Source organism: Arvicanthis niloticus, chromosome 7 (assembly GCF_011762505.2).
Source record: "Arvicanthis niloticus isolate mArvNil1 chromosome 7, mArvNil1.pat.X, whole genome shotgun sequence".
In the NCBI taxonomy this organism is placed as follows: domain Eukaryota; kingdom Metazoa; phylum Chordata; class Mammalia; order Rodentia; family Muridae; genus Arvicanthis; species Arvicanthis niloticus.
In genome coordinates, this window is record NC_047664.1 from 32,548,648 (window position 1) to 32,574,428 (window position 25,781).

General features: G+C 46.1%; 1 protein-coding gene across 7 annotated transcripts in view; it reads left to right on the top strand.

The window, feature by feature from the left end:
• Tns3 (tensin 3) overlaps positions 1-25,558 on the top strand; it is a 237,110-nt gene extending 211,552 nt beyond the window's left edge. For 5 of the 7 annotated variants that reach the window (XM_034508403.2, XM_076938142.1, XM_076938144.1 and 2 more), the window contains 11 exons: positions 3,627-3,798; positions 5,615-6,255; positions 6,781-6,867; positions 8,132-8,263; positions 11,551-11,646; positions 12,251-12,328; positions 13,285-13,362; positions 19,900-20,068; positions 21,244-21,312; positions 21,416-21,442; positions 22,538-25,558. In XM_034508403.2, coding sequence (XP_034364294.1) covers positions 3,627-3,798; positions 5,615-6,255; positions 6,781-6,867; positions 8,132-8,263; positions 11,551-11,646; positions 12,251-12,328; positions 13,285-13,362; positions 19,900-20,068; positions 21,244-21,312; positions 21,416-21,442; positions 22,538-22,682 — 1,694 coding nt within the window. In that variant the 3' untranslated portion in view covers positions 22,683-25,558. The remainder of the gene's footprint in view (positions 1-3,626; positions 3,799-5,614; positions 6,256-6,780; positions 6,868-8,131; positions 8,264-11,550; positions 11,647-12,250; positions 12,329-13,284; positions 13,363-19,899; positions 20,069-21,243; positions 21,313-21,415; positions 21,443-22,537) is intronic. The other 2 variants (XR_013111758.1, XM_076938146.1) reach the window with 2 other exon arrangements.
• Positions 25,559-25,781: the final 223 nt, after the last annotated feature.

Below are 25,781 nucleotides of genomic sequence, written 5' to 3' on the forward strand. Positions count from 1 at the left end.
GATGACAGCTCTTTTCCTGCACTGGGTTGGAGCCATGGCAACTGTTACCTGTGTCTTCTTGGTTTTGCAATCAGGTCATCAGACTGAATCATCATTCTGCTGTCTTAAAAAGGCAGCTAGCTCCCATGTTTCTGTGAATGCAAAGGTCCAGATAGTAATTGCATTACCTGCTGTGTGGCATTATGCTATGTGCGGGTTGCCTTTTGGTGACTGACATTTCTGAGTGGAGCCAGGAGAAGAGGATCTGCAGAAGAAATTGTACCAGGTGCCTGGGGGTCCCTGCATCAAGCACTTAGCATGCACAAGCAACCCAGTGGATAAAGGAAGGGTTAAGTCCTGACACAAGGCCAGGGACAAGAGGAACCACACAGCCACAGTGCCCCTAGAGTCGGTGCTAATGAATAATAAACAAGGCCACTTTCATGGGAAGTGCTGGGCTTGCTGTTTTCTGGGAAAACACAGTGATAACAGGAACAGAGCGGGGATTTAATTTTCCTCCGCCTGCACTCATTTGAAGGGAGGGTTTGGCGCCGTGTAAGCGTATTCAGTGCTTCTGAATTCTGGCACAGGTTTCCCAGATCTCAGGGCTTAGAAACTCAGCAAGCAGAGGCAAGGCGGAGTGAGGGTTGCCCTATGCTGTATGGGGCCTTTTGGAGCGGCAACAGTCAACAGGTTCAGGTACTGAGCCCCTCACGCCTCTGTCCTTTGCTGGCTTTTATATAATTCTCAGGCAGAGGTGTTAGACTTCGCTGATGAGTAGCTTATAAGACTCCAAAGATCTGTGCTGCTCCTTGGGACTGGATCCTAGGCATGGCCCACACCTCCTTCCACCCTCCAGTTAGACTCTGGCAGAACTTCTACATCAAGCTCTAAAGTTCTAAGCCAGTCATTCCTCCTTATCTATTTATCTATCCATCTATTCATCTACTTACCTACCTACCCACCCATCCACCACCCATTCATCTATTGGTCTGTTTGTCCATCTATCCACCTATCCATCTATTCATCTGTCATCTATCCACCCATCCATCCACCCACCCATCCACCCACCCATCCACCCATCCGTCCACCCATCCATCTATTCATCTGTCATCTATCCATCCACCCATCCATCTATTCATCTGTCATCCATCCATCCATCCATCCATCCATTGTTCTATCCATTCATCCATGTACTCATAATGTGTATGACCAGAACCTCCTCTATGTACCACCAGGGAAGGGTAGGGTCAGCTCTTCTGCATGAGCAGCAGGCCAGTGGTTGGCTTTCTTGAAGCCTATTGTACCCACCTGAAGCCCACTGTCCTTTTTGGTCTTAATCAAATGCCACCTCCACCATGCTGTATTTAAATGTGAATTCTACTCTCCCCCAGGCCTCCTGTGTTCACGCATACTTGAGCCCCAGATGGTTTCACTGTTTTGGAAGGTTATGGAAGCTCTAGGAGGTGGAGTCTCAGTGAAGGAAGTGGTTCACTAGCTGTGGGCCATGAGGTTTTATAGCTCAGCCATGTTTCCTGCACACTGATTGCTTCCTAAGCTTCAGCTGTCTCATTGTCCTGTGTCCATGCGTGCTCCAACTGTCAGCAAAAATAAATGGTACCTCCCTTAACAGCAAAGGGCAAAGTAACCAGTAAACTCTTGAAGGAAGGCACTAGGCTCCCTCTAGATAGAAGGTGGTCATCTAATGGTCTTCCTGGAAGCCCCAGGCTCACCTCCTTCCAGGCCTCTGACAGATGCTTGCCTGCAGAGGACAGGGCCATACTGGTGTCACTCCCCTGTTCCAGTTTCCTTCTTTGATTCACCTTAGATGGAAAATAAATGCAGACAGATGTGGATGGAGAGAAGTTTTCACCTGGATGACTGTGACAGTTTAAACAACATGTATATTTGTATATTGTTTCTCTGCCACAGTTGCCTCAGAAAATGTGAAGGACGGACTTAGACGACCATACAGTTAGTTAATTAGTACAGCAATTATTGTGGATTGTACTGGGGGCAGGGATAAGGGGGCTACACTTGTCCCGAGAATTTACAGATAAATCCCAGAAGACACAGGCACTCACTGCCCTCTGTATACAAATAGTACATCAGTGCTGGCTTTTCCTATACTGAGAATTCTAATAAGAGCTGAAAAACTAAAACAAAAATTCCTGGCCCATCATGATTCCTGAATGGACAAGTCACTGCATTTAAGGTTTTGTCCTTAAGGGTTTTTGTTGTTGTTGTTGTTGTTTTTTCCATACTAACTAACAGTCTACCCTTTTAATTTGTTCTATTTCTGTATCACTGGCAATTTTCTTTTAACTTGAGGTTTGACTTTTTTGGTATTTTGGTAAGTTCTCAGTAAATGTCTTTTCCAGCACGGCTTGTGCCTCACGCAGTGCCCATGTGGTGGTAGACATTTTCATCCTGGCGCTGGCTGAATTTTCTGTCCCTGCTCCAGTGTCTTCACTTTGTTTCCTTCTCACCTGGAGTTTGCTCTCTCTTCTGCTGAGTCCATTCAACCACAAAGTCCTCAACCCCAAGCTTACTTTATTCTGCTTTTAATTTCTAGAATTTCCATTTGATTATCCTTGGGGACTCAGGTTCTTTGGTGAAATGTCGATTTTCCTCTTTTCTGTTTCTTTATAGTCTGTATGTTTTAACTCTAATTTTTGAACCAACTGTGTCTTTTTTTTTTTGTTGGTGGTGGGATTTTGTTTTATTTTGTTTGAAGTGGTGATTTTTTTTTTCTCACTGTGTTTCCTGGCATTATTTTGATTCGAAGTTTAAGACTATCAAAATTAAAGTGAGATGGGTGGGAGGCAGGTTGGGGGCGTGGGATATTATTCTTCAGAGATGATACGGCTTTAACGTGGGACTGGGTGAAATTGATTTTATCTTTGGTGCGTAAGTCAGTGAAAGCTTTTGTTATTGGCCTGGGCCATACATGCTTCCTGGGTGCATTTCCCATACCTAGGTTTTTAGTACCACTCAGAAGAAACTACCCAAGATTTTTTTTTAGCTCCCTGGAACACTTGTGACAATTACTGGCACTTGGTGCCAACCTCTGAGGCTTAGGACTGAGAATACCTGACTAGTTCCAACTCCCTTTTCTCTGTGACTATCACCTTCACCTTCTTGGCCCCAGATGTCCTGGAAACTCTGAATCTGCATCTTCATTTCCTAAGAATAGTATGTAGCAGATCATTAGATCTGTGGTCCTTGGTCCCTGGACATGCAGCCCCCGATTCACTAATATGGGAGGGTGGTGAATGAAAGGAAAGGTAAGCATTCCGGATGATAGCTCTGCAGTGCCTGCACTCAAAGGAAGAGAGTGTCTCTGGAGAAGGTCCCTGCTGTACATCTGTCCCTCATGCATGAGTAGCCAGCCAGCATGGACAAAGCACACGGGGAATTAGCAGCTTTCTCTTTTGGAAATAGTAATGGGTGGCAGTCAGCACACAATAAAACAAAGCCGCCTCCACCAGCCTTCTATGTTATTTTTGTCGTGGTTCATTGTGGCCATGAGCGACAGAAAGCTTCAGATATCAGCTCAGTTCATTATGAACATGGGAAAGGTGTGAGATTGTGGCTTTACAGATCAGGTAATCAGGGTCTTCCTGCTTTTGTTTTTCTTGCTTCAGAACCACGAGGCTGCCCAGAGATTATCAGCCACACTGTGGTGATGTCAGAGAGCCCCATTGGACCCAAACCCACCATGCTTCGGGCTGATATGCCTACAACACCCAACTTTCAGCAGGTGTTTGCATCATCCTGCACAGTTTCAAGCAACGGCCCCGGCCAAAGGAGAGAGAGGTAGGAAGAGGGGCTTCAGACTTGCTAGAAGCTCCTTTCAAAGGCCAGAACACTGAGCAGGGTCCAACAGAGTGACCTCACTCAGACATGGTGGAGGAAAACCCATGTCCAGGACTGTGTGCTGGGCTTTGTTGCTCAGGGAGCATGCCCTGTGCACTGGCATGCAGAAAATACGTGAACACATAGGAAACGCTGTCCCAGTGGTGTTGCAAAAAATAGAAAGGCAGAAAGGGCTGAGGCAAACTGTCTTTCTGTTGTATGAAGCTGCAGGCCTTTTGAAACTCAGTAAAGTGAGCTGCCACACTAGCCCAGAGTAGAGCTGAAATCACCCTGTTTCTTGTACAGATTTCTGGTTTTTCTTCCCATTGAAATAAAGAGGGCCAGCTGGGTGTGGTGGTGCATGCCTTTAATCCCAGCACTCAGGAGGGAGTCAGAGGCAGGCCAGTCTCTCTGAGTTCAAAGCCAGCCTGTTCTACAAAGTGAGTTCTGCGACAGCCAGGGCTGTTACACAGAGAGACCCTGTCTTGAAAAATCAACCAATCAGCCAGCCAGCCAATAAGCAAAATAAACATATAAATAAAGCAAACAATAATTGAAGAATTAAAAATTAAAAACATAGGGCTGGTGAGATAGCTCAGCGGTTAAGAGCACTGACTGTTCTTCCGTAGGTCATGAGTTCAAATCCCAGCAACCATATGGTGGCTCACAACCATCTGTAATGAGATCTGATGCCCCCTTATGGGGTGTCTGAAGACAGCAACAGTGTACTTATATAAATAAATAAATAAATAAATAAATAAATAAATAAATTGTTTAAAAAAAATTAAAAACATAATAAATATAATAAAAAGGAGGTCCTCTAGTGACTTGACATCACATGTAGAATCTATACTGAGTGTGTGTCAATTTAAATACATGTATGTTGCAAGAACTGTATTTTTAATGGATTTTCTAGGTTCCTGAATGTGGTAATTCCCAGTCAAGCTATCCCCGGTCTGTAGGAAATATAGTCTTAGGCATTAGTTGATGCCTAAGGTCCTAGACAGGAACAAACCCTCCATGTATATATTTTCCCCTACGGTAACTGACAATTTCTTAAAGGAAATACATTACAGATTCCATAGCCAATCAGCCAGTGTCCCTGTCTCCACTCTTACTCTTTGGGGCACTTTTTATTTTTGATGGTAGATTTATATCTTTATTGTTTTTATTGTATGAATGTTTTGCCTGCCTGTGGTCTGTTTGCCACATGTATGCCTGGTCCCTGTGGAGGCCAGGAGAGGGCAGCAGATCTTCTGGAACAGGAGTTCCAGGTGGTTGTGAGTCACTATGTGGGTACTGGGAATCAAACCCTGCCACTCTGCAGTGGGTCCCTTGCTTAACCACCAAGCCAACTCACCAGCCCCTTTGGGACCATTTCTAAGTAACTTGCAAGTTACATACCATGTTGACCAGTCATCTAACTAAAAGCAGACAGCATATACCACATGGATACACTGAATAAGGGATGATGCATATCCTGGCCATGACTGAGTAGGACAGCACACGGTTCATCATCCCACTCAGAGTAACATTTAAGACTTAGCAGTTGTTTATATCTGCAATGTTCTATTGAATATTTTTAGACTGAGGTCAAGCTGGGTCACTGAAACACATGTAAGGGATGAGGGACACTGCATCTCTCATGCTGCCCTGCAGCAAGCCTTGGTACCTACTTCCCCAGTCCTGTCACATCTGTGTCTTGTTACAGTTGCTGGTTTTGAGGCACCTTCATGTCCCTTACATTTCCCTGTGACTGTTTTTGTCTTTTGAACAGCCCACCTTCTGCAGAACGCCAGTGGGTAGAGAGCAGCCCGAAGTCCACCCTCACCCTTCTGGGGAACAGTCACCCTGCTGAAAGTCCCCTCAGCACCCATGAGTTCTGTAGCTCTGGTAAGGACTCACCAGGGCTGCCCTGCTTCCAGTCCTCAGAGCTCCAGGCCTCTTTCCACAGCCATGAGCTGTCCATGTCGGAGCCTCAGGATGTTCTGCCTCCTACAGGCAACCAAACCTTCTTAGGTTTCAACACAGTAACCACAGTATCAAGTGGCCTTCCACCTGGTGAGGATGCTGGCACCTTGCTGGTCAATTCCCACGGTACCTCACCAGCTCCCGGAACCCCTCTGCCGACGACAGGGGCTGCTGACAACGGCTTCCTGTCCCACAATTTTCTCACGGTATCACCTGGAGCCAGCAGCCGTCACAGTCCAGGCCTGCAGAACCAGAGTGTAAGCCTACCTGGGCAGCCACCCCTCCCAGAGAAGAAGAGAGCCTCAGAGGGTGATCGTTCTTTGGGCTCAGTCTCCCCTTCATCCAGTGGCTTCTCCAGCCCCCACAGTGGGAGCACCATGAGTATCCCCTTCCCAAATGTCCTTCCAGACTTCTGCAAGCCTTCAGAAGTAGCCTCACCTTTGCCAGGTATGTCTATGCATCTGCCTATTTCCTCAGGAAAGGAGGGCTCTGAGGTTTTGAATTTGAGCCGGTCATGAGTTTAAGTGTCCTGCAGGAAATGTTCTGACCCCCTGATGGCTCTCTCCCATCCTGCTTGCCTAAAGCCAGACAGACCCAGTTTTTCTGGTAAATCTACTCAGCTTCCTCCTTAATCCACTGTAGACTCAGGCCAGTGTTAGGAAGGGCAGATGCTGCACTAGTTCTGTATTCACTTTGACTTGAAAAAAATAAAGATGTTTTAAAGTTACTTCCTTTCTTCCCAATGAAATAACTAATCCAGAATTGAGTTATAAGCTGTTTCAAGTGTTTTGACACCAGCCTTGCTGTCCTGACTTCCTTTCTGGGATTGAAAACATGTGTGTCTTGCGCTGTACCCTGAGGCACTGGCTCTCCCTTCCAGTCGGTCCTTTGGGTCAGATGGATTTGAACTTGCATCATCATCATAAAAGAGGCAGCAATACAAATATTCTGTATTAAAATTCTGCTTCACAGATAGCCCAAATGATAAACTGGTGATTGTGAAATTTGTTCAAGACACTTCGAAGTTCTGGTACAAGGCAGACATCTCAAGAGAACAAGGTAGGTGGGGCAGGGGACCCCTTGCTATGTTGGTCATACTTGGTCTCCTGGTTCTTCTGTCAGGGATCTCCTTCTATTAGCTGTGGTGCAGATAAACACACCTTTATCACAGGCCTCTGCAGAACATTCCATAACCTTCACAGTTTTACGAGGAAAACAGCCCTGGTGAGGGTTTGGATGAGAACTGGGTTCAAGCCACGTGCATCTTAGAGTGTGGCCTGTGAACACTGGCTGTTTCACCAGCCTGGCAGCCCACCACTGCGTTGAGGAAGAGACACTGCTCAGGTCTCTTCTAAGGATTCCTCGAGGTCCTAGGCTCCAGAGTATTGCAGAAAGAGGCCATGGAGGAGAGCAGATGCACTGGGGAAATCTGAGGCTTGGTGGCTGCAGGCCATGAATGGGAATGTGTTGTGTGGAGCTCGCCCTATAAGGAGCTTCCTGTAGCCTGCATGAACCTGCTCCACCTGGTTGTTGAAGTCCTCAAGGAGCTCATGGACCTTTCCTTCATAGGATCATCTCTCAGAGAGGCTAGTTCTCTCCCTGAGTTTCTGCCACTAGATTTTAGAGCTAATAGAAACTGTGAGACTCTAGTTCTTCCCAGGAGCTCAAGAAAGCTCTTGTCATTTTAAATGAAGAGAAGAGTGGGTGGGGTGTGATGGGGGACGAACACAACCCTGGCCTAGAAAGCCTTTCATTTCCCTCAGGCAGCCTTTGTAAAAGCTGCTTAGCAAGTCCAAACCTTCCCCCCAGAAACACACAGAGCAGCCTTATGCAGCCAGTGGCCTCCAGTTCTTCTGTCTCTGGTCTCCCTGCTTAGCAGCACAGATGAAAAGATGGCATTTTCCTTACTCTATGTTCATCTGCAAAGCAGAGTCCCCACTGACCCAGGTTCTAGAAGCAGCCAGAAGAAGCGGCTGCCTTAGTCCGGCTCCTGAGGCTGTCAGAGAGCATCTGAGATTTGGATGATGTATAGAAAACAGGAGTCTGGGGGTGGGGCACTTCAAGCACTAGTTTCACACTATTGAAAGAGAGGGGGAAGGGCACATGTGCAGAAGAGGGAGGACATAGTACTTCGTAACAGTCCGCTTTCAGGCAGCCCGGCCATCCCTGGGACCATCGCCAATAGAGAGAATGTTACTCTGATACTGTCGCATTGGGCGTCAGCTCAGACTTCAGTGTGATTTTCAGAGGTGGAGCCACCTCAGGCTCAGGGTGGGCAGTGACCTTTGTCCCCTGCAGTCATCCATGGCTTTCCTTTCCCTAGCCATTGCCATGTTGAAGGACAAAGCTCCTGGGTCATTCATCGTGAGGGACAGTCACTCGTTCCGAGGGGCCTATGGCCTGGCCATGAAGGTGGCCACACCTCCTCCATCTGTCTTGCACCTGAACAAGAAAGGTAAGGGTCCACAGATGGGGGGTGGGGGGGTTGTTTGTTGTTTCAGTGGCTGATAACAGCAGCTGCTCTCACTGGTTCTCTTTAGTGTTTGCTTTATAAGGATACTACTTCCTTAAGTAGTTATCTTACGTAAAAACATCTATCCACTTAGACATTTTATCTTTATTTGTTTTAAGCAGTCTTTTCCATAGTACAGTAGACCAGTGGTTCTCAACCTTCCTAATACTACATCTCTTTAATGAAGTTCCTCATGCTGTGGTGATCTCTAACCAGAAACTTATTTTTGATGCTACTTCGTAACTGTAGGTTTGGTATTGTTATGAATGGTAATCTAAATATCTGTGTTTTTCGATGATCTCAGGTAACCCCTGTGAAAGGGTCGTTTGGCCTTCAAAGGGGTCATGACCCAGTAAAGCACTGTTTCATGTCAGTCCTTCTTCCTTTGGGTGACCACATGCTTGATTTGTCACTGATACATACTGATAATGACATAGTCATCTCTAGTATGATCACTTTGTCTTTTGTTTTAAAAACTTGCAATGTGAACACTAATGCAGTATATATTCTATGTACTTTCATACGAGTGAAACTTTTAAGACTCACTGAACACCTCAGGTCACAAGGAGTGTGCAGTAGTTGACCTATGGCAGGATAATGTTCACTGTGGTTCACAGTTTTCAGAGGTTCAGCTCATTTGATTTGCTCTGGTACTAGGCCTGTTATAGATAAATCATCATAGTAGCATGCTTATGCATGAGGGAGTATGTGTTCACCCTCTGCCTGAACATGAAGGGGAGAGCTGGGGAGGAAGCTGGGTTCCACCACCATCAAGGACATGCTCTAAGGGACCCTAAGACCCCACCCCTCCTTACATCTTCACTGACCACCAGATCATTTCTTTGGGTGCCGAGCCTTTGCCACATAGATCAATGGGAAATGTGTTAGCTGGAGAGAGGAAACAAAATCAGGATATGACACCTGTCTGTCCTATCCTATGCCTGGATATGAGATGATCTGTCCAAACTCTTGTATGAAATCTATGCGGAGAGCTTCCTGGAGCAAACACTGTGCAGGCTGCACTGACACTGTAGGACTTGGTTGCAAGCGGGCCAGCCTCAGGCACAGGAGGGTGACCTGCTTCTAGGAATGTGCTCGTCTTGAAAGGCTAGGGAGTGTGGTTGGGAGGCACCTCGGACTCAGGCAGAGAGCACAGCTCCCAAACCTGTAGGTGCCGACAGGGCTTCTGTGAGGGAGTGGGAGGGTTGTGGGGAGGAGGTGAGTGACATCACATATGGATTTCAGCATAAGATTTTAGCATAAGAAGCTAGAATTTCAGCATAAGAAGCTCAACAGAACATTCTGGCTGGGACATATGGCCTTTATCAGGAAGCACTCAGACCTGGCTGCTGAAGACTGCCAGGCCTTACTTAGGAACATCGGTTAGTGACAGATCAGGAAAAGACTTATAATGTCTGGGAACATATCCTGCCGTGGGCAGACTTTATACTAAGTCTGACAATAAAGGAACAAAATAGAGGCTATGTGAATAGCAGATGTCAGGAAACCCAGCATGGTGGTCTCCACTGGCTGAAAATAGTCTCACCTCTGTGTGTACACCCAGGCCTGGATTTGACATTTGTGTTTCATAGTCCAACTGAGAAAGAGTTTACCAAATGAGTGAAGAGCCAGTTAGTAACTGGGCCACCTCCAGTCATCCCGAGATGAGACAGCTGTGGTCATTCTAGACTCTGTATTCCAAAAAGCCCTTGGCAGCAGGATCTTCACGGGGCCATTTTCCACAAGTAGAATCCAGACCTTCAGTGGGTTTTCTCATTAGGCTGGAAGCCCCACACCACCTCCTTCCACAGAGGAAGGGTCATGTCTTTCTTCCTTCTGTCTTATGTGACAGACTTTTATGGAATCATTCCCTACAAGCTTGACTGCCTCTAGAAAATGCTGACATGTTCTGCTGCTAATGTGTGTTGTTGATACGCATCACTGGAGCCAGTGCAGTATCTTGGGAAAGAGGCTTAAGCCTTTTAAAAAATTATTACTTTATTATTTTCTTCATATGATATTTTCCCTGTATATCTGACTGTATAGTATGTACATGTACATGTCTAGTGCCCATGGAGGCCAGAAGAAGGTGTCAGATACAGACAATTGTGAATTGTCATGTGGGTGCTGGGAAGAGAACCGGGGAGACCCAAGTCTTAAGATTAAATTCATTTGTATCTTGTGTAGAATTCATACACATTCCATACATTTTTGAAGGTAATGTTATGCAATATTTTCCATTATTTTGTTCATGAAACAAAGTTTCATGGTACGGAATTTCCCATTTATGGTCTCATACTGGTGTTCAAAATTGCCAGGTTTTGGATTTGAGATTGGGACTGTTCAGCTTACACAGGCTAGAGTCTGACAACCTCTCTCCAATCACAAATTCAGGATGTCTTGCTCCCTGGAATTCCAATATCAGCAGTATTGAGAGGCTAGGTCTCAGGGCACTAAAGACAGCAGTTAAGGAGAGAGCTATAACACACAGGGTGTCTACTGACTTTAGCAGTTTGGGGCAGTGACTTCTTTTCTCCTGGTTCAGTTTGTTCTTTTCCGTTCAGTGGCTTCTCCTCAGGCCTCTTCCCTTTGGGTTCAGCAGCTGGCTTGAACACAAGTGTCCTGTTTGCTAGCAGTTTGGTAGAATGCTGCTCCTACATGGCAGCCTGCTTGTTGCTGAAGGCGTTTCTGTACCCAGCTGGTGGCTCCACCTCACCCGGAGAGCTGGCGTCCTTCCAGCTCTTCACTGAAGTCTTTTGTGCCCGAGCCTTGGTGGCCTTTCCTCTCTTGGAGGAATGCAGCTGGTGCTCCAAGGCCAGAGTCATTCTGAGCTGCCAGTTCATCCTGTCTCTGGGGAGTTCTTGGCGTGGCTGAGGATGTCTCTCAGGGACTCTCTTAGTCTCCAGATTTTTACTCCAACAAGTCCTACTATCTACCTGGCTTATGGCACTGACCATCCCAGGAATGGTTCTGGGTAGCCCAGTAGTGCAGTGGTTTAATCCTATTTATAGGGAGCCTTCTTAGGTGTAGTTCTTAGCTTTGATATCTGCAGGAGACACATATCAAGCTCTGTCTGTCTGTCTGTCTGTCTATCTTCTGTGTAACAATCCATCAATCTATATTTTTCTCTCTTCTCTCTCTCTCTCTCTCTCTCTCTCTCTAGCCTCTACCCTTACTCTGATTCTCCTATGCTTTAAATTTAAAAAAATAATTTTTTTTTCTTTCTGCAGCTGGAGATTTGTCCAATGAACTTGTCCGACATTTCCTGATTGAGTGTACCCCCAAGGGAGTGCGGTTGAAAGGGTGCTCGAACGAACCGTATTTTGGTGAGAAGCCCTTCTGATACTTTCCAGGGCATAGATTCTCTCCTTCATGTGGCTTGAGAGTCCAGGGCCTCTGTGCCATGGTAGGTTCCTCTCATTTCAGTCCCCGGGTGTCAGGCTGCCACCTGAGGTCGACAAGATAAGTTGTTCTTCAGAAGCTTTGTCAAAACTAACTAAATGGAAAGGATCCTCCCAGAGCTAGACTAAGACAAGGTGAAGGTCGGCTGCTGGGTCTCAGCAGGGTCGGAGCCCAGTGTGACCCCATCCCTCAGGCACAAGGAGGTGCACAGAGCTGCCACCAGAGCCTCCCTCCTTTGTGAATTGAGAGCCTTTCTCGGCCTTCTGGATAGACTGGGGCAGCCTTGTTTCCTACTCGTTAAGAAGCACCCTGGCACTTCACACTTATAAAGGAGATACGCTTGGCATATACTGCAGATCCCAAGTCTCTTCGTTGACTTGGGCCTTGTCATTTCTTAGAACTTTGAGTTACATCCCACGGTGGTATAAAGGCGTGGGTTTTGGAAATTTGGTCTCAACTGATTCTCTCCCTAAACTTAGAGCAGGTGAAGAAATTGGTAACATTCATTTACTCTTACCCACTTTACAGGGAGTCTGACGGCTTTGGTGTGCCAGCATTCCATCACGCCCTTGGCTTTGCCCTGCAAGCTGCTCATTCCAGAGAGAGGTATGTGGTGGAGGCCTCAGTGCTATCTGGCCGTGTGTAGGCTCTTCTGCACAGCTCATAGCATGCTGTTTTTGGGACCCACAGAGAACCTTACAAAAATAATCAAAGATTCTTTTTTTATGACATGTACTCTTAAACCCCAAAGAAAAAGCTAGTGGCCACCTGAATTGAGAAAGGAGAACACCCTGCCGCTGATAGCAGCTCCCAGACATTGCACACCATGGCCTGTATAGAAAGTTTCCAGAAAACAAAGACTGTGCAGCTTAAAGATGTAAAACACCTGGGGCCTGGAGCGATGGCTCAGTGGTTAAGAGAACTGACTGCATTTTCAGGAAGACCCAGGTCCAATTCCCTGCACTTACATTAGGTGGCTTCTGACCATGTAAAACTCCAGTCCTAGGAGATTTGGCCTCCTTGGGCACCAGGCATTCATGAGGTCCATAGACATATATGCATGTAGATGTATACATACATAAGTAGTTATTTTATATAGACACACACGTGTGTGTGTATTTGTGTATATTCAGGGTCACTTGCATTTTAAATTCACAATCCTACAAAATGGGAATGATGTTGCTATGGTTAAATTTAGGTCACTGATGAACAAGTCTCTTTTATCTTTGTTAGAAAATACCCACAATAATTTTTTTAAAAAATTAATATTCAGGGTGTATGGGGTCTTGACTGTGTGTCCCAGCTTTCCTGTAGGTAAATGGTGTTTGCCTTTTAAAATTTGATCACGTATGTAAATGAATCCAGAGGCCAGGAAAATATTTTAGGGAGCCATACCACCTCCATCCATGTTCAAAATGGGATCGAAGTTTCTGTGGGCTACATGATTGTCTCTCAAGAGAAAGTCGGCTCTGTCACCGTCTGGGAATTTTGTCATCAGATTTTCTTTGCCATGTGGACTACTGTGTCAGGAGCTCATGTCTCGTCTCACCCCCTTCCTGCAGATCCACTGGAGGAAATAGCAGAGAACTCTCCCCAGACAGCAGCCAACTCAGCAGCCGAGCTTCTGAAGCAGGGAGCAGGTCAGTGGACACAGCTTTGGTTTTTGTATCTTTGCATCTCCGAGTCATTGGGCGGAACCGAACTCCATGATAGAACTTCCCTTTGGACAGTCATTTCCTGCTTTTCTGTGGACTGTGAAGGAAGTTTCCTTTTATAGCTGCTCGGCACAGCTGGGTGGGGTGCAGCTGTTAGGAGGCATGGCCAGGGCATCAGAGGTTGGAACTATTGGTTGGACTCAAACAAGACCAGATTCAGGGGAATAAATGTCAAGGCCTGTATTTAGTGTGGGGGTAGGGGTATAGTAAGACAGGATGTGGCGACCTGCCTTGCCAGCTGAAAATGTAAAAATGATCTGGAGCTATGACTCAACAGTCCCTCATCATGAGTCAACTGCTGGACCCACTCCGCCATCTGTGTACTGAGACACACCACACAGAACCAGGCCTTTGGAGACCAGGCCACTTGGGTGAAATCTTTCTTAATAGATTTTACTTCCTGAATCCATTATGGAAACGTATAGAAGGTAGAGAGAACCGTGTCAATACTGGGTCTCTATTCATAGCATCCCACACCATCAGCAGTGTTACAGCTGATGAGCTAGTGTCTTTGCATTATTAAGTAACGTCTATATTGTACATAGAGCTCACTTTTTATTTAAAAATTATAATGGCTTAAAAGGTTACATCATCTCTCCCCTGCTTCCTTCCTTTTCCTACTCCTTCCATGCCCCCCACTCCCTGTCATATTCACGATTTGACTTCTATAGTTATTATTACTGTTACACATGCTCACACATGTGAGTCTACAGAGTCCATTTAGTATTGCTCATATCTGCGTGTATTTAGGGCCAGCCGTGTAGGATTTAATAACTTATCAGGGCATTCATCCATGAAGAAAACTGAGTCCGTCTCTGTCAGCGGCTACTGGTTGCCTGTAGCTTTAAAGTTCACAGGGCTCCTCCCAGAAATATAGTGTTCTGTCTTGGTGTTACTGGACTTAAGAACTATCATTGACATTCATCAGTATGATGTCACAAGAAGTATTTTCTTCATCCTAATCTCCTTACTCATTCCCCCCTCATAGTCAAGACTCTCACCGCCACTGATCTTTTTATTGTCTCTGTAGTTTCAACTTTCCCAGAATGCTTTATGCTGTCAACACAAATTATGTAGTGTTTTCAGATTGGTTTCTTCCACAGCTTTTCATCCATAGGTAGCTTCTTTCCTTGTATATGGTACAGGAGATTATATATGTGTGTTTGTACAGGTCTGTGTACATATACATAAGGGTGCCTGAACATGTGTGTGCACATGTGTTCAGATTCACAGGTTCATGTTATGTATCTCCTCAAATTTCCCTATGCTTTACTTTTTGTAGCAGTCTTTCACTGTACCTGTAGCTCATTGATGTGGCTAGGCCAGCTGGCCAGTGAGCTGCAAGGACCCACCTGCTTCTGTCTCTCCAGTGCTGCAGTTATAGCAGTACATCACTGCACCCTGCTTGGAGGGGACCTGAACTCAAATCCTCAGGGTTGTAGCTTTCACTATAAGCCTTTTACCAACTGAAATACCGCCCCAGACCTTGGTGAGGCAGAGTTTATTTATGCATAGCTTCTGAAGAATATCTGGGTTGCTTCTAAGTTTTGGCAAGTATGAATAAAGCTTCTAAAAATATCCAAATGCGAGTTGTTGGTTAATACATGTTTCCAACTCCTTTGATTAAATACGAAGGAGCCTGATGGCTGGATCATGGGGTAAGAGTATAGTTAGCTTTGAAAGAGACCACAGAACTTTTTTAAAAAGTGCCTGAGCCATTTCATATTTCCACTAGCGACAGAGAAGCATCCTCTTGCTCCACATCCTCACTGACACACCTTAGGTGGTGTCACCCTGAAGGATATGCTTGTTCTAACTGATGGATAGTGGTATTTTACTGTTTTGTCATCTCCCTTGTGACGTACTCTCCAGCTGGAATGCCATGGTAAAAAAAAAAAAAATGTCTTTATCTCTTCTGGATAGTTTGTATTCTTCTAAAGTAGGTTTGCTCTATAAAGTTACCATGTCCACATGACCATTATACAACCAAAGAAGACTCTCTCATTTATAGTGTGGAAGATGTTCTAGGTTCCAAAAAGATGAGTTTGCCATAGTCACAACAGAGGTCACAGGGACTTGCCCCAGGCTAGAAGTATGTCCCTGTGATATATTCCTCCCTTTCAGCCTGGCTGTCATTCAGAGGATTTACATCTGATGTATGTGCAGCTATACAGACCCCAGGTTTATGTTGTTCAATATGGGCAGTGTTCTCCCTCTCCAGAGAGGTAGAGAACAAATGAGGAGACTCTGAGAAAGGCCTTGGGAACTGTTTTTCTGAGTGGAGAGAATAGCCTTTCCCTGTGTAGCCAGCCTTTCTCTTCTGATCCCTTGTGAACCTGAGCTGACTGGCCCTGGGAGACAGTGAGTGCCACAAAAGAGAGAAACGCAGAGCCCCCCCAACTTTGTTTTAGATGTTCCCTGGTGTCCTCCTAGGTTGACAACCCCTGTTAAGCCATCAGTATGGCCTCTGGATGATTTGATTAATTAATTCTACCTCTTAAAAATATACTCAAAAAATTTTCAAACCCTGTAATGATTGGTTTTTAAACCACAACTGTGTACCGTTATGAAAGGAAGGAAGGAAGGGAAGGAGGGAGGGAGGGAGGGAGGGAAGGAAGGAAGGAAGGAAGGAAGGAAGGAAGGAAGGAAGGAAGGACCAAAGGACCATGAGGAATAGGAGGATTCTCCTTGTGGGGTTGAGCGGGTGGTATGGTCTAATTCCACTCCATGGATGGAGCTCCTGAAGTATAGGCCAGATGTATATCCTGAAGTATAGGTCAGAGCCAATGGGCATCTTGCCTATACCACCATCTGCATCTGTGTTAGCAACAAAGCTGTTTCTTACTCCCACACGACTGGTGCCATAACCAATGTGCCTCTGCACTCATCTCTTGGGTTTAATATCTCTCATCATAAGCAGTTTTTTTTTATAGTTCTCAAGCTTCTTAACTAGCATTCATCCAGTAAATGTTATACTCAGCCAATGTCCTTGTTAGAAATTAAATTTCTTATTCATTTCAGCACATTATTTTAATATAATATTTTATTGATTCTTTGAGAATTTCATATATTTTGATCATATTTACCCTGACCCCCCAGATCCTCCTTCCATATGCCCTCATCTAAGCCTTATGTTTTCTTTTTTTATTATTATTATTTAATAACTTACTGAGTCTAGTTGGTTCTGCCTCTTTACTGATGGCGGTGGGGACAGCCACTGAAGCATAGCTTACCTACCAGGAACAGCACCCCCTAAAGAAAGCTGGCTCTCACTTCCTTTACCAGAAATCAGCTGTCGCTGGTTCTTCAGCTAGGGTAGGGATTGGGGCCTGGGTGTCTCTTCCAGCTGTGTTGGAAGGTTGAATGGCTTGTTCTTGTGTTACTGTGAGTCCATGAGTGCAGTAGTCATGGTGTATCTGGAAGACATTGTTTTGCCCAGTCCGCTGTGACTCCTGGCTTTTACCATCCATCTACCCACTCTTCCATGCTGTTCCCTGAGTCTTATATGAAGAGATGTATTATAGATATCCTGTCTATGGCTACAACTCACCATTTTCAAATACATTGTCCTATCTTTTAAGATAACATTATTAGTTTTTTTTTTAAATGGGGGGGGGTGTTCCTACTGATAAGACTTCATGTCAGACCTTGTTGTCTGTTTAATTATCTGCCTTAGGCATTGAGCTATGAGCCTTAATTTAAGGCTGCTTTCAGATTCTTTCCTTTATTCCATAACACACCAGGAGTGTGAATTTCCATTTTACTACACACTATAAAAGCAAGAATTCAACTCAGCAGATCTGGGGGAGAGCTCACACCGTCCTTGTCTGAGGATTACTTAGAATACTGGTAACATAGGCATTGAATCAAAAAAGTAGGACTATTCAGATCTCTGATCATTGTAGTCCCATCCCCCATCTGAATTCCATTGGCCATCCTGATTCTAGACTTCTGCTAATGTCCTTGGAAATGTCCCATATCTTCACAGTAGACGCCAAGACCCAGCAATACAGCAGTCAGCTCAGGATGGGAAATTTGATACTAATGCCATTATGACTTTGTTCCAGTAGTTGAAACAATTTGTTTCTGTATTTTAAGCCTCAATTCTTAATTGTTTCTTCTTGAAACCGAGGAGGAATGTGAGCTAATCCTTTAAAAAAAAAAAAAAAAGAGGCTCTTTCACCCGACTTCCCATATGTCTGGCTGTTTAGCGTATTACTCTGTGAGTATGTGGGTTTTATTTATTCATTTTGTTTTAAATAAAAAGTAGGGCAAAGCTAAAATGAAGATGTGGGTAAGTGACTCCTGAACCTGTTACAGTGCAGCCATGTCACACTGGGACGAAGGGGAGGCAGGCTGAAGTTCTCTAAACCAGAGACCGCTCCCTTTACACTCCTTTCTGCAGTTTGTATAATGGGTTTGCTCATGGTTTTTACAAAGTCAATGCAAGTCTCAGTTCTTTGTGGTTCTGTAGGACTCAATTGCTGTAATTCAGCCCTCCACGGTCATCCATCCAGTTAGCCTGTCTCTGGTTTTTCAGTGCTACAAGTCAAGCTTGAAGGATCCCTGAGTTCTACATATTGCCTTAAGCTAACCTTCCAGAACCCTTAACTTAATGAGTTATGTGTGGATCTGAGACCGCTTTTAGGTGGGAACTTTTCTCAGTACAGGAGCTCCCGGCTCCGGGTCTGAAGAAGGCTGCCCTGTTTAATGTGTCCTGAAATACCACAGCTCCAAGTCTTCCCCTCAGCAGGAGCACTCGGCTCTGCAGGCCACGTGTTCTCTGTTTGAGAGCCTGACTCTGGGAGGTGATGCTGGCCCACTGTCATGGTCATAGCAGATCTGCCTTCAGAAGTGGTATTTCTCCCAGCATCTCCCAGCACCAGGCTCCTGCCTGGCACCACAGATGGACCAGTCCTTATCAGGAAGCTCCCTGTGGTGTCTTCAAGACAGTAGTCTAGCCTGTGGTTTCCTGTGCCCACATCTAAGTGTGCCAAGTCTATGGGATTTTCATAGTAGTTGGGTCAGAATGAACACACACACACACACACACACACACACACACACACACACGCAGGCACACACACACATACACACAGGCACACACGCAGGCACGCACATACACACACACACACACACACACACACAGGCACAAGCACACATGACGCCTTTTGAAACTACATGAGCAACAGGCCAGGATTAGAGGTAGAGTATTCACTGTCCTGGAGTCTGTTTCCCATTTTCCAAGCTGCTTTCCAGCGTCTGTTCATAGCACACATGCTTTTGATTTTATAGTTCTAATCATAGCAGAGATGGCTTATTCTGCTTTTCCAATTACCTGCTAACCATTTTTCCATGTTGCTATATAATTTCCGTGATTACCATTTGCAGCTTGCTTCACATTTCATTGAGAGGATGAATTTAACCCTTTCTTTATTCTCGGACATCATCTGTTTTCCTTCTTTCCCCGCTGTAATGCAGACAGACATGACCGGCTTCCTCAGTATGTAGATTAGTTGAAGCATATGCAGATTTTCTCATTGAATCTTTGAAGGGCTAGCACCTTGAAGTTGTTTTTAGGCTTCTCAGCTCCTCCTGATAAAATGTGCTTCAGTTATCCAGAATGGGCTCAGGTTACCCCAGCATAAAAGGTATCTGTTCTCCAGAGCTTTGTGGGCTTAATGCCTTGGGCAATGGGAATGTCAAAAACCTTTAACACCTTTCTCTCCCTCTCAAGAGAACACAGGAAAACCCCTGGTTTAGACAGGAGCTGACTTACAGGTAAACCACCAAGGCTGACAGTTGCCCTGAGTGCTCTCACCTGGGACTGAGGCAGTTCTGAACACTGGAGTTGTCCGTGAAGTTTGTTCTAGCAGAATCACCTTGACTTGAACTCGGGATAGGTGACACTACCAATGTTCCTTACCTGTGAGCCTGATCTCCTCCCCCTGCAAACTGGGGGTGATAATAATAGGCTGTTCTTTGGGGCTCTTTAGGGTGATTATTAATAAGAGGTACTAAGCACAGTACAAGCTGTCACCCTACAGCCCCTCTGCATGCCCTTCCAGCACTTCAGGCAAAGCAGTACGTAAAATGGAGTCGTCTCCTTGGTATTTCTCGGAATTTCTGAGTCTCCATACTCACCAGATTTTGGGTGATCGTGTTGATGGTAACCATTATCTTTACTCTTGCTGAGGCCAGCAAAGGTCCTGGATGAACAGAACACTTCTCTCAACAACAGACTGCTCCCTAATAGCTTGTTATGTCCTCTCCTCGGCACACGAACACGTGTATCTTTACTGCTGGTGAGCAGGGAGCATGTGCTTACCAGTGCTTCCAGCCTGGGTCACATTGTTCCTGATCCCTTCATCTTCTGGTTGGGCTTCCTCCACGTGTCAGAGCATGTATGTCCCCAACGGTCCTGGCTATCGTGCTTCTCACCTCCTCCCCACTGTCTTTCAGCCTGCAACGTTTGGTACTTAAACTCTGTGGAGATGGAGTCTCTCACTGGTCACCAGGCAGTCCAGAAGGCCCTGAGTATGACCTTGGTTCAAGAACCTCCTCCAGTGTCTACAGTGGTCCACTTCAAGGTGTCAGCCCAGGGCATCACTCTGACTGACAACCAGAGAAAGTAAGTCTTGGGGGGAGTATGGGTAGAAGGGCCTGAGGTCAGCATTGGGTGTCTCAGTCATTGTCCATTCTATCCTTTGAGACAGGGTTTCTTAGTAAACCTGGAACTCAGTGTTCTGCTAGACTGGCTGGGATATGCCCAATGCAGGCAGTTCCCCTAGTCTCTCTAAGACTGGACTTACAAATTCCCATCAGCACACCCAGGTTTTACAGGTGCTGGAGATCTGAACTCAGGTCCTCATTCTTGGCCTTTAAATGCTACCCACGAGCCAGCTCTCTAGCCCCAAAGCGATTTTCTTTTAAGGATTTCTTTTCTTCTTATTTTTTTTTAAAGATGCAGCATCTTTTCAGTCATGCTTTAGAACCACTGAGATGGACCAAAATCAACTGGCTTCTGTTTTGGCATCATTGCTTCCATAACTTGTGGGCAGCTTGTTCTGGTCAAAAATAGCACAGTGTGGTATCAGGAACCCTTGTGGCAAATGCATAGGACACAGCCCAGACCATCCTGAGCCTTCTCTGCACCATAGCCTCCCTGAAGGCCTCCACACCTGCAGTCCCCAGGGCCAGTTCTTTCAGTGAGACACTGTCTTCATTGTCCTAAGTTGCCAAATAGCTTGACGACAGAATCTTAGGATGAAGCAGTTGGGCTGAGAGCATGGCTTTGCTGGTCAAGGCTTCTCCTGACCCATGCGTGCAGCAGATGGCTCTGAGCAAACGCCTTAACTTCTGATGTTTGGTTTCTTCTTCTTTTAAACCTATGCCAAAATATCTACCTCAGAAGTTAATAACTCAAAAAGTGTAGTGGGCACAAGATGCTGTTGATGGGAGAGCCAAAAGGTCCAATGGTCCTGAGCTGCCTCCTGTGTCTTACCACCTATCCCTCCAGTGCCTCAGAGCTCCTGGGTCCATCTCTACCTTCCCTGTGGTTGACCCTTTCCTGCTTTGTGCTGCTTCTGTTGGCTACTATGCCAACTTCTGCCCAGCTTCTGGTTGTTGACTGTTCGAGAACCCATACTCTGGTCCTCTCCCCAATAACAAGTAAAGGCATCAAATGGTTTCTCCTCCACAAATCATCCCACTGGGGAAATGAGGAACCTACCCAGTCCATCACCCACCTGTCCATCACTCCAAACGCCTGGGAAAGTAACTACCCTCTCTCTGCCTATCCAACAGGCTCTTCTTCCGGAGGCATTACCCTGTGAGCAGTGTGATTTTCTGTGCTTTGGACCCACAAGACAGGAAGTAAGAATTTTGCATTCTTATGACTGAAAAGTATACCTCTTTTATCCTTTAATTTAAAAAAAGTTAACATAAAATAAAATTATTCTTCTCTTCAATTCTCAAGGTGGATCAAAGATGGCCCTGCTTCTAAGTAAGTTGCCAATGTTTCTATTCTATTTGAAAATCACAGTGCACAGCTGACCTCAGTTCTTGATTTGCAAAGAAGGGTTTATTTAGAAGACCAAACAAAATGAAGTAGTCATAGTTGGTGGGATCATTTGTTTGAGTTAGACTGAAAGTAGAAAATAAGAGATGTGTTCTGATATCAGCCCAGGCCTGGGTGGTGTTGGCTTGTCCATTGCAGTGGGCTGGAGGTGCCCTGTCTATATTGTATCTGTAGTATCCTTTACACATTGAGACAGATTTCTTAGTCCAGCCATTTAAAAGGGTGACAGAACTGCTCAGGACCCCAGATCTGTGTGTGAGCAGGGATAAGCCCATTGGAAACATTTTCCAATCTCGAGGGAGTCTGTTGTTCCTTTGGCCTCTGAGTTCTCGTTCCCCCTGCTCCTCATTGCTGTCAGGTGGTCAGAGGAACCTGATCCTCCTCCTCCCCATCCGCAGAGGCTTCACTGTCTGTGGCTACTAGATTGGCTCCCTTGACATGGTCTACACTGCTCACCACATGTGTTCATCATGTGCCTCCTTCCCTGCAGACCCATTTCAGAGTTCTTCCTGCTCTGGAGAACTGGCCAGTCGTAGCAGACAGCCACAACTTCCGGAAGTGATCATAGTAGCACAGGCCTGAGAGGAGTCCTTGGCATATGAGCTTTCTTGTTTGGGGTATCTAGTCTGGGCTGAGCTGGGAGCTTCTACTGTTTTTCCTGGAGGCCTAAAGCTCTGACCTTCCATGGGAGACCCTGATTTTGCATAGACAGCTGGAGCTCAGGACTCCATAGAAGGGGTCCTCCGGACCCCTAGACCTCCAGAAGAGGGTGCTAAGGAGCAAGCAGAGCCTCAGCTTTAATTCAAGGTAGGGTAGCATTCTTCTAGGCTCTGCCCACAGTAGTTCCCAGTGGTTAGTGGTCAGGTGCTGGACAGGTCTAAGCTAGCGCTTGGCGCATCGTCATCTGCAGGTGCGGTCTGTACTGCTCCCAGGCTGCCACTGTGAGAAAGGGAAAGCCTGCACGCATGCGTGGTGCTGTACACTGTGCTGGCTCCTCTGACCTAGACTTGTCTCTTACAGAGTCTTTGGATTTGTGGCCCGGAAACAGGGCAGTGCTACAGACAATGTATGCCACCTGTTTGCAGAGCATGACCCCGAGCAGCCTGCCAGTGCCATTGTCAACTTTGTGTCAAAGGTCATGATCGGCTCCTCTAAGAAGATCTAAGCCCCTCCTAGCCAAACCTGCCAGATGCCTCAAAGGGCCCTCAACATGGCAGTGGGGTGAGGTGGGGCCCCCATTTGTACCAGACTGACAATCCTCACATTCCAGACTCAAGAGGGGGAGAATATGGCAACTCTTCAAACCAAGAACAAACAATATCACCACAGATTGGCCTTAGAGAAGCTTCTCATCCGATACACCTGTACATTTCAGTGCATTTTGAGTGGATGGATCTTGGCCCGGGAAATGCCTCACCAGGATCCTAAGGACCAGGGCTGTACAGGGAGGGAGTATAGAAGACAAGGCTGCCTTGAGTCCCTGGCTCGTTAGCATCTGTGTGGAGGAGGAGCATCTATCCTGCTTGATGGGCTAAGTAGCCATGGCACCCACTCGCCAGCAGAAACACTCTGCCCAGTGGCTCCCTCATCTTACCTTTCTACAGCAGACACATGGAACTGAGGAGGGGACGCATGGTTAGTGAAGGTTTGAGCAGGTTGGAACATGGTGGGGGATCTAAGTCGGGGGCAGCGGGAGGGATATGAAGTGAGGGCAGTGGAGGAAGCCTCTGGTGTCGGGGAGGAACATGTGGTATCCGAGAGCCCACTGCTGGTGGAAAGGCCTCTGTGATTCTGCTCTCAGGTCGGCACCTGGACTGTGGAGAAGCCTAGAGGACCTTGAGAGGGAAATGAGAAGATGGAATCAAAAATGCCATTTTATATAATATATATTTTACTTATGCCAAATTATTTATAACCGCTTGCCATTGCCATACCGTACCCATATCAAATGCTGCAGCCGACTAAGCTACGATTGCTAGGAGGCTTGTCCCCTTGTAGGCACACCAGAGACAGCTGGCCCCTCAACTGGAAGGGGAACAGTAGTCTCAGGGTGACGCCACACAGTCCTTCATCTGTAGTACTGCCAAATTTGCCTCAAGCACCTTACCCTCTACTTGGCACAGCAACCTGTCTCGCCCAGATGTGGATGGTTTCTCTCCTGATGGGAATGTCTAGGAGAAATGGGAGACTAAGACACTGGCATTAGTCTTAGCCTCTTCTGCAGGACTGGCTGGGCCATCTAGAGGTCTGCGTCATCCAAAGTGCAGGAGGACTTTCTAAGCTGTTACCACGATTCTCCTGTGCCACCTGCAGCTTCCGAGGAGAACTCTCTGGGTGTTGGGAGGGAGAGAAGGGATGAAGAGAAAGATCAAGAATTCTAGTTCTCACAGGCTACGTTTGATTTGCTGAGTCATCTGAGTTACTGAGTCAGGTGGTTCATGCTAAGATAGACACCCCACCGCTGCAGGTTTCCTGCCTGCATCAGTGCCCAGAGATTCCGAAGAAGGCAGTGAGCCCATCACTTCCCAGAGTGGATGGAGGTAGAGCAGGGCTCCATGGAGACAAAGCCAGGGTCTCCTCCGTCAGAACATTATGCCCCAGGAAGGCTCTGACATCCCTGTCCCAGCCTGAAATTCCCACTTTCTGCCTTCTAAAATCCAGACCTAGCTTCCACATCTCACAGCTGAAGACAGGCTACAGTTGTTAAGCTGGGATTTTGGTGGTGAATTCTGTTTCAACAGGGGCAAAGATGTAACTACGTGTAGAATTGGGATCAACTCTGTCAGGGTGAGTGTGTGTGTGTGTGTGTGTGTGTGTGTGTGTGTGTGTGTGTGTATACACACAGGTGGACCATTCCACTTTTCGCTCATGTGTGTGTCTGTGTGTATACAAGTGGACCAGTCCACTTTTCGCTCATGTGTGTGTCTGTGTGTACACACAGGTGGACCAGTCCACTTTTCGCTCATGTGTGTGTCTGTGTGTACACACAGGTGGACCAGTCCACTTTTTAGCTCCTATTGATGCACCAAAAGCAAGTGCCTCATTTCTGTGCCAAATGTTTGCCTTGGTCTTTAAGGACCTCCTTGGTGGACACTCTGATGTGCCTGTTAGAGGGAATGTGCCACCATTCCCTAGAGGCCCCGTGTCTTCCACAGAGGCTTCTAGTGTTTCAGTTACTCATATGCAGCTAAACTCCACGTTGGGGCAGGGGTGGGGGCTGAAGTTTGTGTTCTGTCTAAGAAGTAAGAAGTAGGAGTACCACATCGTATGATAAGTTTATATGCAGATGTGGCCCGAAGACCACAGGCCCGGTCCTTTATCCTCCCACTGGAGGGGGAGAGGGCCTAATTAGAAATCAGCTGGGCAGAGCTGAAGTCTAGCCCTCCAGTGACCTGAACGCCACAAAAGTTGGCATGGAATGCATCCAAGAAGCCACATGAATGTGCTTTCAAAACTGACTGACCAGGTATGATCTTTACTCGAGATAAAGTAGTCAAAGGTATCAAGGGTTTTGCTCTGAGGAGACATAGGAAGACAGGTCTACAACTGTCTGCAACAGCTGGTAGGACAAAATTCTGTCTTCTGTGTGTGATGTGTGAATTGAACAGAACAAGATGAGACCTGTATCATAGACTATACTGTGTGCTCAGAAACACTGGGAAGGAGTATTGCCCAGGCTTTTGCTACAAGGCCATTGGTTGGGCACAAGTTAGTACGTTATTCTATGAGTAAATTCATGATGTCCTACCACTTCCAATAGATAGCCAGGGTCCCATTAACCTTCTCATTAATGCCTTATAGTTTCCAGTGTTGGGCTGTACCTATGTTAAAAGCCACAGTGCATTTATCCTCAGTGTCAAAGATGTTGTAATGTCATTGTATCTGTCTTATCTATTAGCTCAGTTTTCGCTATTCTGTATTATAAAGAATATATATCCAATATGTAAATGAGTGTTCTATAAACCTTTTGTATAGGCATTTCCTCTGCTCTTTAAATATCAGCCTTATTGAGAGTATAATAAAAAATTATGACCTTGGTAAGTCTAATGAAGCATTTTTTTAGGTCTTTGTTGTGCACGTGTGTATGTACCTATGTATTTGCTCCTGTATGTTTGTGAGTGGGAGCACATGTGTCTGGTTGTTGGTCCTTGACGCCTACCTTGTTTGAAATAGTCTCTTACTGTTTCACACATATGCCAGGCTAGTACTTCCAGAGACTTCCTGGGGTTCTTCCCCCTCTACCTCACATTTGACCGTGGAAATA